Below are 19399 nucleotides of genomic sequence, written 5' to 3'. Positions count from 1 at the left end.
ACCCACCTTCATGGATGTCAAGCCCGCCCTGGGCTCCGGGCGCAGCCCCTCCCATAACCGTGGTGTCTCAAGGCGGAGGAGGTCCTACGGCTCTGAAAGTTGAGGCCTGTTAAAGAAGAGGGGGAGCGTTGGGCCTCAGATGGGTAGGGGACGGAGTTTAATGGCACTCCGTAGGTCCCTCTACCTTCGTGCATTGGCTTCTCAGCATCCTCCCTGGACTCCTCCTCTCTCTGCCAGCGTCAGGTAGTTCCGAGCACGTCCTTCCTCCCCGGCCCTTTCGCTTCCCTCTCCTTTATACCCAGCTCCCTCTCCCAGCACCGCCTCCCGGCCCCGCCTCCCTGTGATTCCTCCCAGCCCCACCCTCTATGGTAAGCTCCGACGCTGTCCCTACGGCCTGGGTGTGGTCGGAGCTATGCCGGCGACGGTCCTGTCGGCCTGGGGCTGTGCCGCCAGCGGCGGCGTGCAGGGTCTCATGCGCTCGTGTGTACACTGTCAGCTTCTCCCGTGCGCAGTCGGCCTCTCCTGCTGCTCCTCGAGGCTCCTCGCTCCGTGGTATTCCTGGTCTGTGGGTCTCCTAGGTGAGTTGGTGGTCGTTGGGGTCCCTGAGGGGTGTGGGTTACATCCCAGGACCCTGGAACCGGGACTGTAGTGTATTCCAAAGCTGCCATGGAATGCAGAATGTATGTGAAACATCTCATTGAAAAGCAATGTTAAGCTTCATCCTGGGCTAGGATCCAAATACATCCAATCGTATCGCTAGCCCAGGAAGTAACAAGCCAATCACTTCACAGCAAGCTCCCTGAGCAGGAACATCCGTGATTGGTCCTTATACGAACAACCTTATTGGTTGGTATTTGTACAGTAGGTGTGGCTACATTAGCCAGGAATGTTTAAAAGCAGGACAGCTGCAATGTAAAGGCTGTTCTGGCTATCAGATGTTGATCCGTGTTGGAGTTGTGTTCGAGTTGAAGAATAAAGCTGTGTTCTTGCTGAATCACTCTCCGACTTCTTTGTTAAGCGGGCGACTTAACATGGACAATGGCTAGGAGGGCTCTCGGACATATAGTGAGAGGCTCAAAGGGCTTTCGCACCAAACCAATCAAAACTAAGGTGAGGGATCACTGGGGAATGATCTCAGGGTCTCTCGGGGGACACACGTTTGCTAGCCCCTTAAGGGAGCACTTCACCAAAAAATGGGAGAAAAGGGAAGTACCTTCCAAGCCCTCGTGGAGGGAAGAAATGGCAGCGAGAATGGGCCTTGAGGGAAGAAAAACCTAGACCCTTATTCTATAACTCTACTACGTAATCAAAAAACCTCACGGAGGGGTGCCTTTTGGGGGAAGACCCCTCGGTCCCTACATCACAGAAACAGTTCCACTTAAAAGCATAAAAGCACCTAGTGGATGGTTTGCAAGAGTTCAGAAGGAAGTCCTTCTTCACCCAAAGAGTGATTAACACACGGAATTCACTGCCACAGGAAGTGGTGGCGGCTACAAGCATGGACGGCTTCAAAAGGGAATTAGATAAGCATATGGAGCAGAGGTCCATCAGTGGCTTTTAGCCACAAGGTACAGATAGGGGCTCTGGGGCAAGTGATGCTCTGTCATCGTGGTGCTTGGGGGGGGGTCAACAGTGGGAGGGCTTCTAATGTCCTGGCCCCACTGGTGGACCTCCTGGTGGCACTGGTATTTCTGGCCACTGTATGACACAGAGTGTTGGACTGGATGGGCCTTTGGCCTGATCCGACATTGGCGTCTCTTATGTTCTTATGTACCTCGGACACTTCTCAAAAAAAATTATGTTTGATCCCCACCAAGCTGTCAGATGGAATCTGCGGAGATCCTGGTGAAAGACCCCATCAAGGGTTATGAAGTCTTGTGTTTCGGGCAAATGAATGAAGCAACCTTGGGCCAGGTCGGTGAGCCGATGGAACGACACCTGCTGAGGCCAGCGGGGTGCTACCAAAATTAAGCTCACTCGCTTCCGCCTGGCCTTCTCCAGTACTCTGATGATGAGGAGAAGAGGCGGGAAAGCTTAAAGGAGTCCCCCCCCCGTCCAAGAGATCTGGAAGGCATTGCGTAGGAATCCCTTCCCCCAGCCTGCCCGGGAACAATTTTTTTGTTTGTTTTGGAGTTGTGTTGAGTAGTGAACAAATCCAGTTCCTGAGTCCCCAAAGTTTCAAAGATGGGAAGGAGATAGCTCAAAGTGTGGGACCATTCGTGGGATGGACCCTTCATCTTGCTTAGTCTGTCCTCCTGTGCATTTAAGACACCAGGGATATGGATGGTCTGTATGGTAGCGTTCCCGTCCAAAACAAGACGCCAGACCGCAGTAGCTTCTAGGCAGAGGTCGCACAATCCCGCGCCACTCTCCTTGTTGACGTAGAACATGATCATTGTATTGTCCACCTGCGGCAGGATCGATCGAGCCACCAATCTGAGAAACAGATAAGGGCGTTTCGAACAGCTCTCAACTCAAACCGGTTTGTGTGATGTTCTCTTCCCACAAGTGCCTGAAGCCGATGACTCCCCACAATGAGCTCCCCAGCCCAGTAAGGAAGTGTCGGTGGGAAGTATAACATCAAAAGAGTTGGTACCAAGCTATGACCACCTCATAACTGGCTACTTTAAACCCCAGCGAAGCAGAAGCACAAACCTTCTAACTCACCGCATTCAATTTGCGGCCCTCTTCATCTGTAGGGACGGCGTGGAATGACTGCCTACCCCTGGGCTGCATCTCTTCCATGCAGGGGTCATTTCCTGCAGGAACACACAGGAGCGGAGCTCCGGCAGTAAAGAGTTCAGGGGGCAGGGGAACATGCAACAAGCCCCGCCCCCTGCTCCCAGCAGCCCTCAGTCAGAGCAAGAAGCAGCCAGGTAAGTTGCAGAGCCTCCCCCGGCCCCCCGGTCCAAAACAGTCCAGTGGCACCTTTAAGAGCAAGTTTTATTCAGGTACAAGCTCTTCCTCCTCTGTGAGGACAGATCTGCACGTCCCCCCCCCCCCATAGCAAGCAATCCAAAGCAGTCCAGTGGAGCCTGAGCGGTGGGTGTTGCTTTCTGACACACTTCCGGTGATGTCAGGGGGTGTGGCATATGCAAATAGGTAATGCTAATGAGTAATGCTAATGAGCTCCTGCACCTTTTTCTACGAAATGACCCCTGTTTCCATGGTAAGCGACGATGGTGGGAGATGCATGGGAAAATAAGGGGTTTCTTCTTAACCCGATAGAGTTTCTCTACACATTTGGCATTGGGTTGTATAGAAGCCGGACACTGCCCAACTTGTTAAGTGATGTCGTCTTGGCCCTTTAGGACAGAGCAGACAATGGTTCTGGGTATGTCAGAGTACAGTTTGCTCAGGATCTTCTCCTTGGGCTTAAGTCCAGTGGTCAAGAGCTCATTCTCCAGGGATTGCGCCATCCGTGACATCTGCTCACCATCCATTTTAAAATCCTTGGTCGGTGAGGGAGCAGAGGTCTCACCAGCTTGTTCATCAGGGCTCGGCTCTGAAGCACTGGAATCAGCATCCCTCTCCACTTGCGTGTCGGCTCCGGGGGACAGAGGCCAGACTGACAGAACCGTTGAGTAAACATGATAAAGGCGGTCATACTCATACTCAGCTGAGCCAGACGGGCCACGATAGCCCCAGTCCCATTCAGCTAGATAACGCGGGGACATCGGGTACAGGTCCATGTCAGCAGATGCCACAAGTTGGCCAGGTGGTCGCTCGTGACAGAACTTTCCTTTGGACAACAAATCCATGGAGATATCGGAGTCAGAGGTCGAGCTGGACCCTGTTTGGGGGGACCCAGTTCCAGGATACGAATACTCGAAGCACTGAGCCTGTATGTGCGAAACATGAGCCTGCAGTGCGCTATGGCTGTGAAGAAAGCGAATGCAATCTTAGGATGCATTGACAGAAGCATTGTGTCCAGATCAAGGGAGGTGGTCGTTCCGCTCTATTCTGCTATGGTCAGGCCCCACCTGGAGTCCTGTGTCCAGTTTTGGGCACCACATTTTAGGAAGGATGTTGACAAGCTCGAGCGTGTCCAGAAGAGGGCAACCAGGATGGTGAGAAGGTTGGAATCCAAGTCTTACGAGGAAAGACTGGAAGAGTTGGGTCTGTTTAGCCTGGGAAAGAAAAGGCTTAGAGGGGACATGATTGCAGTCTTCAAGTATTTGAAGGGCTGTCATGTAGAAGATGGAGCAGATCTATTCTTTCTTGCTCCAGATTGCAAGACCAGATCTAATGGGTGGAAATTACAAGGGAGTCGTTACTGGCTAAATATCAGGAGAAACTTCCTAACTGTCAGAGTGGTTGAGCAGTGGAACAGTCTGCCTCGGGAGGTGGTGGATGCTCCTTCGCTGGATGTTTTCAAGCAGAGGCTGGACGACCATCTTTCGGGTATGTTGTAGGTATGTAGAGCTATCTTTCAGCTATGCTCCTGCAGAGTGCAGGGGGTTGGACTAGATGACCTGCAAGGTACCTTCCAACTCTTAACATTCTATGATCTGTTTGGTCTTGTCCTTTCCCTTTTCGGTCTTTTTGGCTAGAGGCTCAGGTGGAGCTCTGTTATGAGATGGTGAAGTTGAGTTAGCCTGGGCCTGCTGGGTTGTGGAGCTGAGGGGCGGAGCCGAGTGAGACGAACCCAGTTGTTCAGAAGGGTGATCCCTGGTCTTGCTGCAGGAGGATTGAGAGCCTTTTCCCAAAAAGTGGCCTTTAGCTTAAGATCCCCCTCACTGTGAACCTTGGAGGTGAATTGTAGACAGGCTTTACATGAGGAAGTCACATGGCCTGCTCAGAGGCAAAAGAGGCACAAATCATGAGCATCGGTTTGTATCATTTTTGCACCGCAGCGGGCGCACTTTTTGAATAAAGCCTTCTGCACCATTAGGAATAGAAGGCAAATTGTAGCTCTGCATCTAGCCATAAGAATGCAGGAGGCAGCGAAGACACGACCTACGGTGGCAGAAAAGGATCTGAGGGTAAGTGGCACTGGTGTGCGGGAGCATGTGGCTGTGGGTGGGGACAAGCTTATGGCTCCAGAGCACTGCACCCCCTGGAGGCTTAGAGTGTATACCTACTGATTGGCAAGCCTGCGCATGCACACTCCACATGTGGGACTGCACAGAAGATTGACAATGAACTTAACATTTATCCCCGTTGAAAGACATTTTATTTGTTTTAGCCCAGTTTTCCAGACTGTCAAAATCATCCTGTATCCTGACTCTGTCTTCTCCTGTATTTGCTACCCCTCCCAATTTAGTATCACCTATAAATTTAATAAGCATTCCCTCTATTCCTTCATCCAGATCATTTATAAGGATGTTGAACAAAACAGGTCCCAGGACAGATCCCTGAGGCACTCCACTTGTCACTCTTCTCCAAGAGGACGAGGAACCATTAACAAGCACTCTCTGGATGCGATTTGTCAACCAGTTATTTGTCAACCAGTTACAGATGCACCTAAGAGTAATAGGATCCAAGCCACATTTTACCAACTTGTCAACAATATTATTATGTGGAACCTTATCAAAAGCCTTAGTGAAATCTAACCAAACTAAAAATCAAATCTGTTGTCAAAGACTTTCACAGCCGGAGTTCATTAGCTGTTGCAGATTTTCCAGGTTGTATGGCCGTGGTCTTGGCATTGTAGGACCTGACGTTTCGCCAGTAGCTGTGACTGGCATCCTTGGAGGTACTCCATCTTTCTGTGTTATACCTCTGAGGATGCCAGTCACAGCTAGTGGCGAAACGTCAGGTCCTACAATGCCAAGACCACGGCCATAAACCCCGGAAAATCTGCAACAGCTAATAAAAATCAAAACGATTAGGGAAATAATGGGGTCTTTTCACACAGAGGGTTTCTCACAGTTTGGGGTGCTGAACTACAGAGTTTCGTTTTCTGTGAACTTTCTCACAACACGGTTTAAAGGAATATTGAGGAAAACACCACACAAACAATGAACAATGATTTTATGAGGAAAATGAGAGAGAAATGGCCGCCTTTCGGCCCTCAAATGGTGGGGAAACCGCTGTGCAATAGACTCCTTTCTCTCTAATAACTGTATATTTAGATGCCCAGCAACTATGCTTTAGCACAGGGGTCCCCAACCTATTTTTTAAAAAAATATATATATGTGCGTGTGCACGTGGAAGTCATGGCGACTACTGGTGACTGACCTCTACTGGGGGCCTGAAGGATATTCTGAGAGGTGGCTGAATAAAGCCTGACCCCACCTCCCGCCCCAGGTATTTCAAGGAGGTCTCCCATTCAAGTATTTGCCAATGTTGACCCTGCTTAGCTTCCGAGATCTGACTAGATCGGGCTTGCCTGGGCTGGATAGGTCAGGGGGGTCCCCAACCTTTTCGACCCTGTGGGCACACTGGAATTCTAACACGGCATGGTGAGTGCAGTAACAAAATGGCTGCCACAAAATGGCTGCCCCGGGAGGCAGAGCCAGCCACAAAACGATTGTCTCAGCCTAACGTCAGTCACACAAGTATAGGTCCTCGTGCGGCAGGAGCAGCTGCCGCCAAAGCAACATTAAAAAAAAAATGCACAGCCAATCAAATCTCTGATGGCCAATCAGAAGACTTGCTGGGGGAAAGCCCTGCCTAGCACCACCCACTTTCTAAAAACACCTGGGCACCAGGAAAGGTGTTGGAAGGCGCCATGCTGCCAACGGGCACCAGAATGGGGACCCCTGCTTTAGCACAATGTTAAAAAGAAAGGATGCCCAGCAAGCAATGCTCTCTCTAAGCTGCGGAGTCTTGTGAGGAAAAATCCTGCTTTGTGAACTGCTGGCATTAAAGTTGTGAGGGAGCGATTTGGCTGCTGCATCAGTTAGTTTGCCCTGGAGCCATCCTTCCTGAGCTGAGACAAGAATGTGTGAGCCGGAGGCTAAAAAATTGTGGGCTAGCTCACACTAACTCAGAGGGAACACTGCTCAGTAAGTATGCTTTAAAAGGTAAAGGTTCCCTTGCTCGAAAGCCAGTCGAGTCCGACTCTAGGGTTGCGGTGCTCATCTCCCTTTCCAAGCCGAAGAGCCAGCGCTGTGCGAAGACGTTTCCGTGGTCATGACTCATGTGGCCGGCATGACTAAACACCAAGGCGCACGGAACGCTGTTACCTTCCCACCAAAGTGGTCCCTATTTATCTACTTGCAATTTCTTGCTTTCAAACTGCTAAGTTGTTAGGAGCTGGACCTAGAGACGGGCGCTCACTCCGTCATGCGGCACACTCGGGTCTCGAACTGCTGAACTACCGACCTTCCACAGCCTGCAGTTCAGCGTCTTAACCACTTGAGCCACCGCAGCTCCTTAAGTATGCTTTAGCCTCATGTTAAAAAACAAAAACGGCTACTGTTTTACAGAAAGTACCAATTTTCACATTGGGAATTGTGGAAGGGCCAAAGTGCAACACAGAACGGGGGGGGGGGGGGGTCTATGTGTAAAGCAGTATGTTTTTCCACCTGCTGCCCTGGACTCTTCTCCTCTGACGGGGTACCCTCGCCCTCTGCCGGCATGGTGAACACTGAAACAAAACAAGAGAGGACTGTCAGGCTTCTGAAGTGAGCAAAAAACACCAGATGGCTTCTGTCTCTACAGTCTCCAAGGGGTGCCCCATCTGTGCAGTTGCCCTCTTCTTCACCCCCTGTCCTGTAAGGAATAGGCTGAAGGGGAGGGCGGAGCTGCCACTCCAAGAGAGTTGCTACAAGGAAAGGGTGGTGGCCTCGCTTACCGTTATCAACCTGATTTTCCTCAGCCATCTGCCGGCCACCTTCTGGGTCCTCGGTCACTTCTTCTTTCTCGTTCTAGGAGAAATGGGCGGCCACATGTAAGAGCGACTTCAACACAAATATCTGTGGCCTCACTGAAAAGTGCCTTAGTGGTAAGAACATAAGAGAAGCCAATGTTGGATCAGGCCAATGGCCCATCCAGTCCAACACTCTGTCACACAGCGGCCAAAAACACCAGGTGCCCTCAGGAGGTCCACCAGCGGGGCCAGGACACTAGAAGCCCTCCCACTGATGCCCCCCACCCCAGCACCAAGAATACAGAGCACCAATTGTCCCAGACTGAGAGTTCCTCTCTATACCTTGTAGCTAATAGCCACTGATGGACTTCTGCTCCTAAGAACATAAGAGAAGCCAGTGTTGGATCAGGCCAATGGCCCATCCAGTCCAACACTCTGTCACACAGTGGCCAAAAACACCAGGTGCCCTCAGGAGGTCCACCAGCAGCAGCTACAAGCATGGATGGCTTCAAGAGGGAATTAGATAAGCATCAGTGGCTATTAGCCACAAGGTATAGAGAGGAACTCTCGGTCTGGGCCAAGTGATGCTCTGTCATCTTGGTGCTTGGGGGGGTCAACAGTGGGAGGGCTTCTGGAGTTCTGGCCCCACTGCTGGACCTCCTGATGGCACCTGGTATTTCTGGCCACTGTGTGACAGAGTGTTGGACTGGATGGGCCTTTGGCCTGATCCAACATTGGCGTCTCTTATGTTCTTAAGACGGGTAGCCGGGTTAGTTTGTCCGCAGCAGTAGAAAAGAGCAAGAGTCCCGGAGCACCTTAAAGACTAGCCACATTTGTGGCAGGGGAGGAGGTCTCGTGAGTGAAGTGAGCCGTGACTCACGAAAGCTCCTCCCCTGCCACAAATGTCGTCAGTCTTTTAGGTGCTCCTGAACTCTTGCTCTTTTCCACAGCGAGGGATCAGTTCAGGCAATCAAAGGGAAGTTCTCACACTGAGGGAGGGACCGTACCAGACTCTTGGTGGGCGACTCCGAGGTGCTGCTGAAACTGGAACGATTCCAGTGGGCCAGCGATGTTCCGTAGCGCAAGGTCTCGTAAACGGGATCCACTTTCCCACTGGGGCCTGCTGGAAGAGGGAAGAGGGACTCAGGGATCAATCCTCGTACTCTGGCAAGAGAGGGGGATGTGATTTCTTTCCTCTGGAAATCACTTTCCCTCCAGACTGGGGAGAAAGGCAGGCTACAAATAAATAGAATAAAATAATACATAATTTTTGCAATTATACTGATCTGTGCATCCTCTTTCGTTGTTTTTCAAGTGGGTCACCAGGCCAAGTAAATCTGGACTTGTGGATCACTCTACCAAAGAGGTTGGGACCCAGGGAGGCAGATCCCTTTTTATCTGCTTTCCCTTGTCCCAGCTGCAGGTGGCTTCTGACCGGTGAGACGGGCAGTACTCTGCACATGCTCAAAGGCTCTCTGTAAACCATTTGTTTATTGTTTCAGGGCTGAGACCTGACTCTGAAGAACCATTCTGCCTCAGATGAAACCTCACTAATGATCTCGTTGGTTTTAACAACAGTGTCGGCTGAAACTGTGCCCATGAACCAAGAAAGAAGAAATCCACCAGTTAGATTGTTATCTCCTGCCCACTTCCGGACTGGCAACTACAAATCCTAAATTACCCCTTTGCTAGGGTTGACAACAGGCCTGGAGATAAATATCCTGCCCCTTTAGCGGGGGTCATTTCGTAGAAAAAGAGCTAGGGAGACTCATTAGCATAACTCATTAGCATATGCCACACACCCTGACATCACCGGAAGTGTGTCCTCCCCACAGCCGGCGGCGACCTCCAGGCCCCGCCCTCCCGCACCTCACCCGGGGGGATGGCGTCACCCGCGTCCCCCCCCCAAATGACCCCTGCCCTTTAGTAGAAGCTTTAGGTATGGAAAAGGGCAGCTAAAGTTTTTGATGGTGTTATTTATTGAGATTGAATCGTCCCTGATTGAATCACCCTAGAGACTGGCTGAGCTTGAAGCACAAGAACAATAGCCGACCAGGACTCGGGAATAAACCAAGCGAGTAGTAATGTTTTGTAAATAGCCTATCATGGGGGAGTGTGTGTGTGGGGGGTGGGGTGTTTTGCATGCATAGAAGCAGGGCTCTGGCCCTGCTAGAGTTGACTTGGAGTTAAGCTGAAATCACTAATAAACTATGAGCTGATCACTATACACGTTTCGAACCCAGTATATTTCAGATGGGGTAGAGGTAAATAACTTCACCTGTTAAGTAACATCCTATTAAACCTCTAAAAAACCCCAAAACCTAGTCTTTTCCTCCTGGCCAGTGGTTACCCTACTTTTTCCATAAATAATTGGAATGGTCTGTTACTCAAAATCTGTTCTTGGGAATTGAAAAGGCTCACAGTCTTTCCTGAGCTGAGATTGCAAAACATCACATCTGTCCGCCTGTTATATTTCCATCCTCCCTTCTCTCCAGAGGACTTGGGACTGCAGGCATGTTATCCTCACAACGACCCTGCGAGGTTGATTTGGCCAAGAGAGAACAAATGTCCCACGGGGGCAGGCAGCGTGCTTCATGGCCAAGTCGGGCTTTGAACCTAGGCCTCTCTGCGCCTCATCCGACAGTGTAAACCCTGCCCCACACTGGGTCTCAATGTCTGCTGCCCCCCCCCCCAGGTCTGTCCCAGTCTCACCTGCTGGGGGAGGTTCCTTGGCGGCCGCTGGCTGTGGTTGCGGCTCGTGGACCAGCATCGGGGAGCTGAGATTACGTCGGAAGGAGGTAGCCTGCTGAAGAATGGGAGTGAGAGAAATGTGATGAGCTTCTTCTGTCCAGGGGAAGGGGCTGTGCAGTACAGAAAGAGAGGTACCGTGGACCTTTTTCCCGACGATTGCCCCAAAGCAGGGGTAATTTCATGCAGGAGCGCACAGGAGTGGAGCTCCGGCAGTAAAGATCCCAGGGGGCGGGCACATGCAACAAGCCCCACCCCCTGCTCCCAGCAGCCCTCAGTCAGAGCAAGAAGCAGCCAGGTAAGTTACAGCGCTCCCCCCGGCCCCTCGGTCCAAAACAGTCCAGTGGCACCTTTGGGACCAAGTTTTATTCAGGTACAAGCTCTCCCTCCTCTGTGAGGGACAGATCTGCATGTTCCCCCCCCCCCCCACTAGCTAGCAATCCAAAACAGTCCAGTGGAGCCTGAGCGGTGGGGGTTGCCTTCTGACACACGTCCGGTGACATCAGGGTGTGTGGCATATGCAAATAAGTTACGCTAATGAGTTATGCTAGCTTGTATGTGAATAAAACTTGGTCTTAAAGGTGCCGCTGGACTGTTTTGGACCAGGGGGCCGGGAGGCTCTGCAGCTTCCCTGGCTGCTTCTTGCTCTGACTGAGGGCTGCTGGGAGCAGGGGGTGGGGCTTGTTGCATGTGCCCGCCCCCTGGGCTCTTTAATGTCGGAGCTCCGCTCCTGTGCGCTCCTGCATGAAATTACCCCTGCTTTTGGGCAATCGTCGGGAGAAAGGTCCACGGTACCTCTCTTTCTGTACTACACAGCCCCTTCCCCTCCTAATCCAACAGTGTAAACCCTGTGCGCTCCTGCAGGAAATGACCCCTGCATTTGCTCTTGTGAATTCTTAAACGTAGGGTTGCCAGCCTCCAGGTGGGGCCTGGGGGGATCTCCTGCTTTTACAACTGATCTCCAGCTGACAGAGATCAGGTCCCCTGGAGAAAACGGCTGCTTTGAAGGGTGGACTCTGTGGCACTGTACCATGCTGAGGCCCCTCCCCTCCCCAAACCCCGCCCTCTCATGGCTCCACCCCCAAAGTCTCCAGGTATTTCCCAACCCAGACCTGGCAACCTTACTAAGGTAATCCAACTCTTGTGAACTGGCCTCAAGCAACCCAAAACCCGTGACAACCTATTCTAGGGGTACCCAATATGATGCCCACAAGCACCACGGGGTGCTCGCTGACACCTTTTCTGGCACCCGCCAAGAATTTTCAGAAAGTGGGTGGGGCCAGAGGGAGGCTTTTGCCCCGCAAGGCTTCTGATTGGCTGTGCAGATTTTTTAAAAGTGTTACTTTGGTAGCAAGCTGCCACCAGAGCACAAGGACCTGCACTGTGTGACTGAAGTCGAGCTGTGGCAGCCATTTTGTGCCTGGCTCCGCCTCCAGGAGCCTCCATTTTGTGGCCTCCACTTTTGCCTGCGGCGCACCCACCGTGCGGGGTCAAATTCCAAAGGCACCCACAGACTCAAAAAGGTTGGGGACCCCTGAGCCCTATACGCTAGGCAGCACAGAAATGGTGGCACTTCTCTTGCCCCAGAGTGGAGGCTGGGAGGGAACACGGAAGCCGTGGTCCTCTCTCCTCCCTTTCGGCCAGATGCTCGTAATACTGACACTCAAAATGGCACCAGAAGCCAGTTCTATAAAATTTAAGAACTAAATAATTAAGCTAAGAATTTATAAATTAACAATATAAAATAATAGGATTCAATTCAGCTCCATGTTTCTTTTCAATTAAAATAACATGGATTTCTTCTAGGATAAAGTGCAGAAAATAAAGAAGTTAAGCATTGGTTTGCCCCTAACAGACATTGAACTGTATCAAGAAGCTGATACCTTGCTATACAATAGGATTACTCCTGAGGAAGACTGGGATGAAATGAGTTTATATCCGGGTGCTCATTGAGTATGATAGACTTTCCTTGTAATTGAGTATGGTGGACTTTCCTTGTAATTTTGTAAAGTTTTATTGAGAGTATGATGGACTTTTCCTTGTGATTTTGTAAAGTTTGATTCATCATACTACATGATCTTTACTAAATGTTCTAGTCACTCATGTCACAGTGTTTGTTGTATTTTCCTCCTGGATACTTGTGACCCCCTCTTGGATTTTTCAGATGCTAAAAGCAGGCATGCACTGACTTAGCTGCTTACTGTTTTGCCCGAACACTGCTGATGTGAAACTTCTTCTGAACACCACAGATGCACGCTGACTTTGCATGTCTTGCACCGCAGGCCTTGCTTCGAGTTTCCTGTGAGGACACAAACACAAAAGTCCCTTTAAGTGGCCACGGAGTGGGGTGGGGGTTGGTGGTGGAGGAGAAAGGTTTCCCAAGGAATGAGTGGGATAAGCCAAAGCAACTGAAAGAAAGAGCTGGTCGAAAGGAACAGGCTAAGGCAGGGGTGTCGAACTCATTTGTTATGAGGGCTGGATCTGACAATAAATGAGACCTTGTAGGGCTGAGCCACGTGTGTCATAAAACGTAATGCCAGGTAGCGGAGATTTAAACTTTCTAAAGGACACAAACACAAAGGGTTTTTTTAAAACTTAAAATAAAAACATGCTTAAAACATCAGCACTCTTGCAATATTTTGTTTATTGAACAGTGTCTGATAACAGACACCCCTTGCTCTGAATTATTGCCTCAAAATGTCTGTGCTGTTGCAATCCTGAGTATGTTCAGGTGTGTATCTGTAAGCTGCAGACCTACAATGACGCAGCAGCAGCAGAACTGGAAGAAGAAGTAGAAGACAGCCAGTTCCACTGCGGGCCTGATAGAAGCCCTCCGGGGGCCTGATCCGGCCCCCGGGCCACGTTTGACACCCCTGTGCTAAGGTTATGTTATCAACAGAGAGAATGTTTTTCTTCCAAGCTGCAGGAATTTCGCATAAACAAATGAAACTGCCTGATACTGAATAAGACCCTTGGTCCTCTTGGGTTAAACATAAAAAAAAAGTAATAATCAATTTTGCCTTGGAAGCGCTGAAGCTTTATACAGTATCCCCCCGATCCTCCGTGTCTCCCGGTTAAGGGGAAAATGCTATTCAAACAAAACATGATCTGACTCCAATGGTTAACAAGAGAAAGAATTCTTTTCTTACAAAAACGGCAGCACACCTTACATGACACATTTATCTAGGTAAACTTAATCAATTGTGAACAGATTAACTCCAAAAGAGGTTGACTTGTTACAGCTCCAAGCCCAGGTAAGATAGAGGAGGAGGAGGTTCTATATAAGATGACAAACAAAAGGGAAGCAGCAGCCAAAGAGGCTCCACATCTAACTGGCAAGAGGGCGGAGCGAACGGCCAGGTGTACCCGGAGAGAGAATTCTCTTAACCGGTTTCCTCCCCGGTCCTCTTGCATGCAGAGTTACAATATCCAACAGGTCCGTCAAAGACAGTTTTGTCTACTCAGACAGGCAGCGGCTCTCCAGGGTCTCAGGCAGAGATCTTCCAGATCACCTCCTGCCTGCTCCTTTTAGCTGGAGGTGCCGGGGACTGAACCTGGGACCTTCTGCATGCCAAGCAGATGCTCTACCACTGAGCCACGGCTTCATACGGGAGTCTTCCTTGGGAAGAAAGAGTACTAGATATTTGGGGGTTTGTGGGTAAAGGTTCCCTTGCTCGAAAGCTTCATACGGGAGTCTTCCTTGGGAAGAAAGAGTACTAGATATTTGGGGGTTTGTGGGTAAAGGTTCCCTTGCTCGAAAGCCAGTCGAATCTGACTCTAGGGTTGCGGTGCTCATCTCCGTTTCCAAGCCGATGAGCCAGCGCTGTCCGAAGACGTTTCCGTGGTCATGTGGCCGGCATGACTAAACACCAAGGCGCACGGAATGCTGTTACCTTCCCACCAAAGTGGTACCAATTTATCTACTTGCAATTTCTTGCTTTCGAACTGCTAGGTTGGCAGGATCTGTTCCTTTACAAACATACAAAAATCATGAAGCAGCAGGTAAGCCCTGAGGATCAGGGACAGGCACATTTTCCAGGTTGAAGGCCACCTCTGGATCTCCACTCGCTTCCGGCAGGGCTCTACTGGTAGCAGGAGCTTCTTTGCATATTAGGCCACACACCCCTAGTGTAGCCAATCCTCCAAGAGCTTACAGAGCTCTTCTTACTGGGGCTACTGTAAGCTGGAGGATTGGCTACACTAGGGGTGTGTGGCCTAATATGCAGTATTAGCAGTAGAAAAGAGCAAGAGTCCAGTGGCACCTTAAAGACTATGAGTGACTTACGAAAACTCATACCCTACCACAAATTTTTTGTAAGTCTTTAAGGTGCTACTGGACTCTTACTCTTTTCCTCTGCTCCATATGTTTGTCCAATCCCCTCTTGAAGCTGTCTATGCTTGTAGCCACCACCATTTCCTGTGGCAATGAATTTCATGGGTTAATCACTCTTTGGGAGAAGAAGTACTTCCTTTTACCTGTTCTAACCCGACTGCTCAGCAATTTCATGGAGTGCCCTGCCGACGAGTTCTTGTATTGTGAGAAAGGGAGAAAAGTACTTCTTTCTCGACCTGCTCTATCCCACGGATAATTTTGTAAACCTCAATCATGTACCCTCAATCATCATTTCTCCATGCTAAAGAGCCCTATCCTCTTTAACCTTCCTTCATAAGGAAACTGTTCCATTCCTTTAATCACTTCAGGTCCTGGTCACACGGAGGGGTTTGGCCCGGGATAGGCCTGAACGGCTGCGGCAAGCATGGCGGTGGGATCGCCAGCCCGTCCCTCTACCGGTGCATCCCCGGCTCCTGGCCAAACTGCGCATGTGCATGCATGCGCAGCCGGATGCCTTGGTCTCCGACCGTGGCTTCCTCCCCGGCATCTGATTGTGCCGGGGAGCAACAGCGCCACAGCTCAGGGGATCCGTGTGATCCTGCCGCCGCGTGTCTATTTTGGTGCCGCTTCCAAAAGCCCCACTTAGGCCCCGCATCCCCCCCCCCCCGTGTGGCAGGGGCCTCAGTTGCCCTTTTCTGCACCTTTCCCAATGCTAGAATATCTCTTCTGAGGTGCAGTGACCAGAACTGTACAAAGCATTCCCAATGAGGCCACACCATAGATTTATACAGGGGCATTAGATAGATAAATAAGTTTTATTCACGGTCATTGACCAACACATAAAACAATGTAACATGGGTAAAATATATCACATTAAAATAGGAGCAGAATTTTAAGACTGGTAATAAAAACACCATAAAAACTATAATAGTTAAATTTAATAAAACTTAATCTTAATTCTCCTCTTTTCAAAGCTACTATAGATTTTCTAATTCTTAGGGCAAGCCATCCGAACCTAGCCACCTGATACGTAACTTCTCCCCGGCTATCCGATAGCAAATTTCTTAAAAGGCAGATTCTTTGCTTGCGAGAGAGTGGGAGCGTCTTAGGGAAAGGAAGAGACTCGCAGATGTTATTATACACTTTACAATCAAAAATTACATGTTCTACAGGGGCATTATGATACTGGCTGATTTGTTTTCAGTCCCCTTCCTAATAATCCCCAGCACAGCATTTGCCTTTTTGACTGCAGTCACACACTGAGTCAACCCCTTCAGTGAGTTACCTACTATGGCTTGCTAGCATGTGCCAAGTAGCCAGTGTTGCAGTCTGGCAGCCAGTGCTCCTGCCAAAAACAAGTCATGCACCTGGAGATCTAGGAGAAAAGCTCCAGGAGGCCGGCCTGTAAAAGCACATCCGTTTCCCACAAAGCAAACTGTATGATCTTTATTGAAGTCCAGGCGCACTGTCAGCTATGCTGCCATGGGGGTTGGGGAGTTCATTCTGTGTCCTGTTAAGTGCTATTGCATTCCTATCCCTGCTGTTCTGCCTTTGCCGAAACGCTTATCTCTACAGATGTGCAGGAGGAGGTTGTGTTGTCTTCTATGTACCGTGAGAGACTCCCAATTCCCAGCTTTAGCCAGCTAACGGTTTCCTAACTTGTCCCGCATGCGGGAGGGTACCTAATTGGCCCATGCCATGGGGGGAGTGTGTGCATACGAATACCCTATATCCTATTCTGCTCTAGTGGCTGCGGCCATTCCTAACAGTGCCTGTGTTACTGCATCTATAGCTTTGCAATAAAAGTATAACCGTTCCTGCATGCGTGTACTTCATTGTAAGCTGTGGGTTCTGACACGCACCTTCAAGACCAACAAGATATTCAGGGGGTTAGCTTTCTAGGGAGGAAAGGCTGCATGGAATAGCCCGGTCCCACCAGATCTCGTGAGCTAAGCAGGATCAGTCGTTGGAAGGGAGACCACCACGAAAAGTCTTTGTGGAGGAAGGCCATGGCATCTTGACAACACGGATGCAAGAGTCAAGGTAACTGACAAAAGGAGCTTTGATCCTGGAAAGCTTATGCTTGTTAGTCACTGGGTGCGGTCAGACGGCATGCGGAGAGCGGGATGAACTGCTCCGGTTCTAACCGGATTATATTTGATCCGGATCATCGCCATCACACTTACCTCCCTTATCCCGCCTCACTGCGCAGTCACGTCGCTCCCTGGCAACTACTCTACCGACGTGCTGGAGCGTGTGTCGGCGGGTTTTTCCTCTCTCTCAGTTTGCGCATGCGCATAGGCGCCCCTCCATAGAATGGGGGAGCGAAACTACCATGGCGCATGCGTGGAACCACCAGGGCGAATCAACCCAACCCCTCCGACAAAAGACTTCCCTTTAAACGTTTGACCTGAAAATGGCCTCCGTGAGATCCTGAACTCATCTAAACTCTAAAACAAGTGAACATTTAAATGTTGGTTTTCTGAATGCGGGGGCGGAGCTCCGTCTATGTGCATACCGCATGTCAGGTTCAACAGCAAGTACATCTCCACACACGTTTCCAGGGAAGCGTTATGCTTTATTAGACTACAGGTCTGTTACTGTGTCCACAGGGTTATTGTTATTTATTTATTCATTCATTTATTTTTCAAATTTATACCCTGCCCTCCTCAATAGGCTCAGGGCGGCTTACAGAGGCAAGGCAGAACCTTGCCATAATAAAAACATCAAATGCATAATAATGCAAAACATCTAATACATCTTAAAATATCCTCAGTTAAAACATAGTAATACTTCCAACAGTCCCAAGATAGAAAATCATAGGTCCAAAATTCCGAGTGGTACCATGGCTAAGTCCCACGGCTAGGGCTTCTTCAATATCCAGATGTTTCAGATGTTTCCTCAGGGCAGTGGTGGTATAGTAGGGGCGGCAGCTCCTACTCAAAAGCCTGGCGGAAGAGCTCCGTCTTGCAGGCCCTGCGGAACTTCATAAGGTCCCGCAGGGCCCGTATCTCCCCTGGGAGCTCATTCCACCAGGTAGGAGCCGCCACCGAAAACACCCTGACCCTAGTAGCAGTTAATTTGATGTCCCTAGGGCCCGGAATAGTTAACAAATTTTGGGCCCCCGACCATAGTGCTCTTGGGGGAACATACGGGGAGAGGCGGTCCCTCAGGTAGGCTGGACCCTGGCCATATAGGAATGACAATAGGGTGGGAACATCCCTAAAATATAGCAGGATGAGGCAAATGACTAAGCAAATGAAATCTGAGCGCGCGGGCGGGAATTCTCCCGGCGGAAGGTTACATAATAAGCTGGAGAGTCTCAGTGCCCCATGAGAGCTGAAAGATTCACACCAGCGGTGGAACGCAAGCCCTCCTTCCATCAGAAGCTCAGACAGATAACTCAGTCTGGCAGCACTGGTTCTCACAGTCTCCCTATCGCTGTTTACGGCAAGCGAGCAGAGCAGCGAGCAAGCTATGAAGCATGCGCCGTAGCGCCAGGGTCAGAGAAAGGAGCAAACAAAACATGGCAGATAGCTGATACCGCCAACACATTAAAAAAATGGCGGGCGAAAAGCGAAAGCCTCGGGCAGCTTTCCAGAGGGGAGGGGGTCGAGACACCCGGAAGTGGCTCGACACCGTAGGAGCGATCAGACATCAGAAAAGTGCGGCTAGAACCGGAGAATCAGGAAAACACCACTTGGGGACCTTGTAGCAAAATATTCCAGTTTAAAGGGGGTTTGAGCCGGAAACTGACGGCTGGGGATGGTGCACAGATGTTGGGTGTGTGAACGTGGATATAAAATCCGTTGCTGAAGCATGCTGAAAGCGGACTAAACGGCCTGTCTGACCGCACCCTTAATGTGCTACCGGACGTGAACCTTGCTCTTCTACTGCAGATCATCACGGTGTTGGGTACTGTAACTCTGCATGCGAGAAGATCTGGGAGGCAACGGATTAAGAGAATTCTCTTACTCAGGTATACCTGGCAGTTGGCCCCCACCCTCTCATCGGGTAGATGCTGAGCAGTGTTCCCCCTAAGCTGAGTTAGTGTGAGCTAGCTCACAGTCTTTTAGCCTTCGGCTCACCCATTTTTGTCTCAGCTCAGGAAGGATGGCTCCAGAGCAAACTAACATATGCAGCAGCCAATTCGCTCGCTCGCTCACAACTTTAATGCCAGTAGCTCACAAAGCAGAATTTTTGCTCACAGGACTCCACAGCTTAGAGGGAACATTGCTGCCGAGCCTCCTTGGCCGTTGCTTCCCTTCTGTTTTTCACCTTATATAGGTCCTCTCTCTTACCTGGGCTTGGAGCTGCAGCAAGTTAACCTCTTTTGAAATTAATCTGTTCACATTAAGTTAAATGCACCTACATGGATATGTCATGCAAGACATGCTTCTATTTCTGTAAGTAAAATTTCTTTCTCTTCTTACCATTGGAGTCAGATCACCTTTGTAATTTGTATGAATGGCCTTTTCCCTTAACCGGGAAACGTCGAGGAACAGGAGTACTGCATAAAGCTTTTGTGCTTCCAGGACAAATTATATATATATATATAT

At 50.0% G+C, this 19399-nt stretch overlaps 1 protein-coding gene across 1 annotated transcript in view; it reads right to left on the bottom strand.

Annotated features, from left to right (window-relative positions):
* Window positions 1-391: 391 nt before the first annotated feature.
* The window catches only part of STAC2 (SH3 and cysteine rich domain 2), a gene marked incomplete at its 3' end in the record, with an annotated part of 61511 nt that continues 42503 nt past the window's right edge, over window positions 392-19399 (bottom strand). Inside the window, exons 3-10 of the mRNA XM_015413875.1 lie at window positions 12709-12806; window positions 10472-10565; window positions 8767-8882; window positions 7745-7817; window positions 7476-7537; window positions 3349-3842; window positions 2328-2436; window positions 392-574 (exon numbers count right to left, since the gene is read on the bottom strand). Coding sequence (XP_015269361.1) covers window positions 392-574; window positions 2328-2436; window positions 3349-3842; window positions 7476-7537; window positions 7745-7817; window positions 8767-8882; window positions 10472-10565; window positions 12709-12806 — 1229 coding nt within the window. The remainder of the gene's footprint in view (window positions 575-2327; window positions 2437-3348; window positions 3843-7475; window positions 7538-7744; window positions 7818-8766; window positions 8883-10471; window positions 10566-12708; window positions 12807-19399) is intronic.

Source organism: Gekko japonicus, unplaced genomic scaffold (assembly GCF_001447785.1).
Source record: "Gekko japonicus isolate JY-2015 unplaced genomic scaffold, Gekko_japonicus_V1.1 scaffold1407, whole genome shotgun sequence".
Lineage (NCBI taxonomy): Eukaryota > Metazoa > Chordata > Lepidosauria > Squamata > Gekkonidae > Gekko > Gekko japonicus.
Note: the sequence above shows the minus strand (reverse complement) of the source record. Positions and strands in the feature narration are given on the sequence as shown.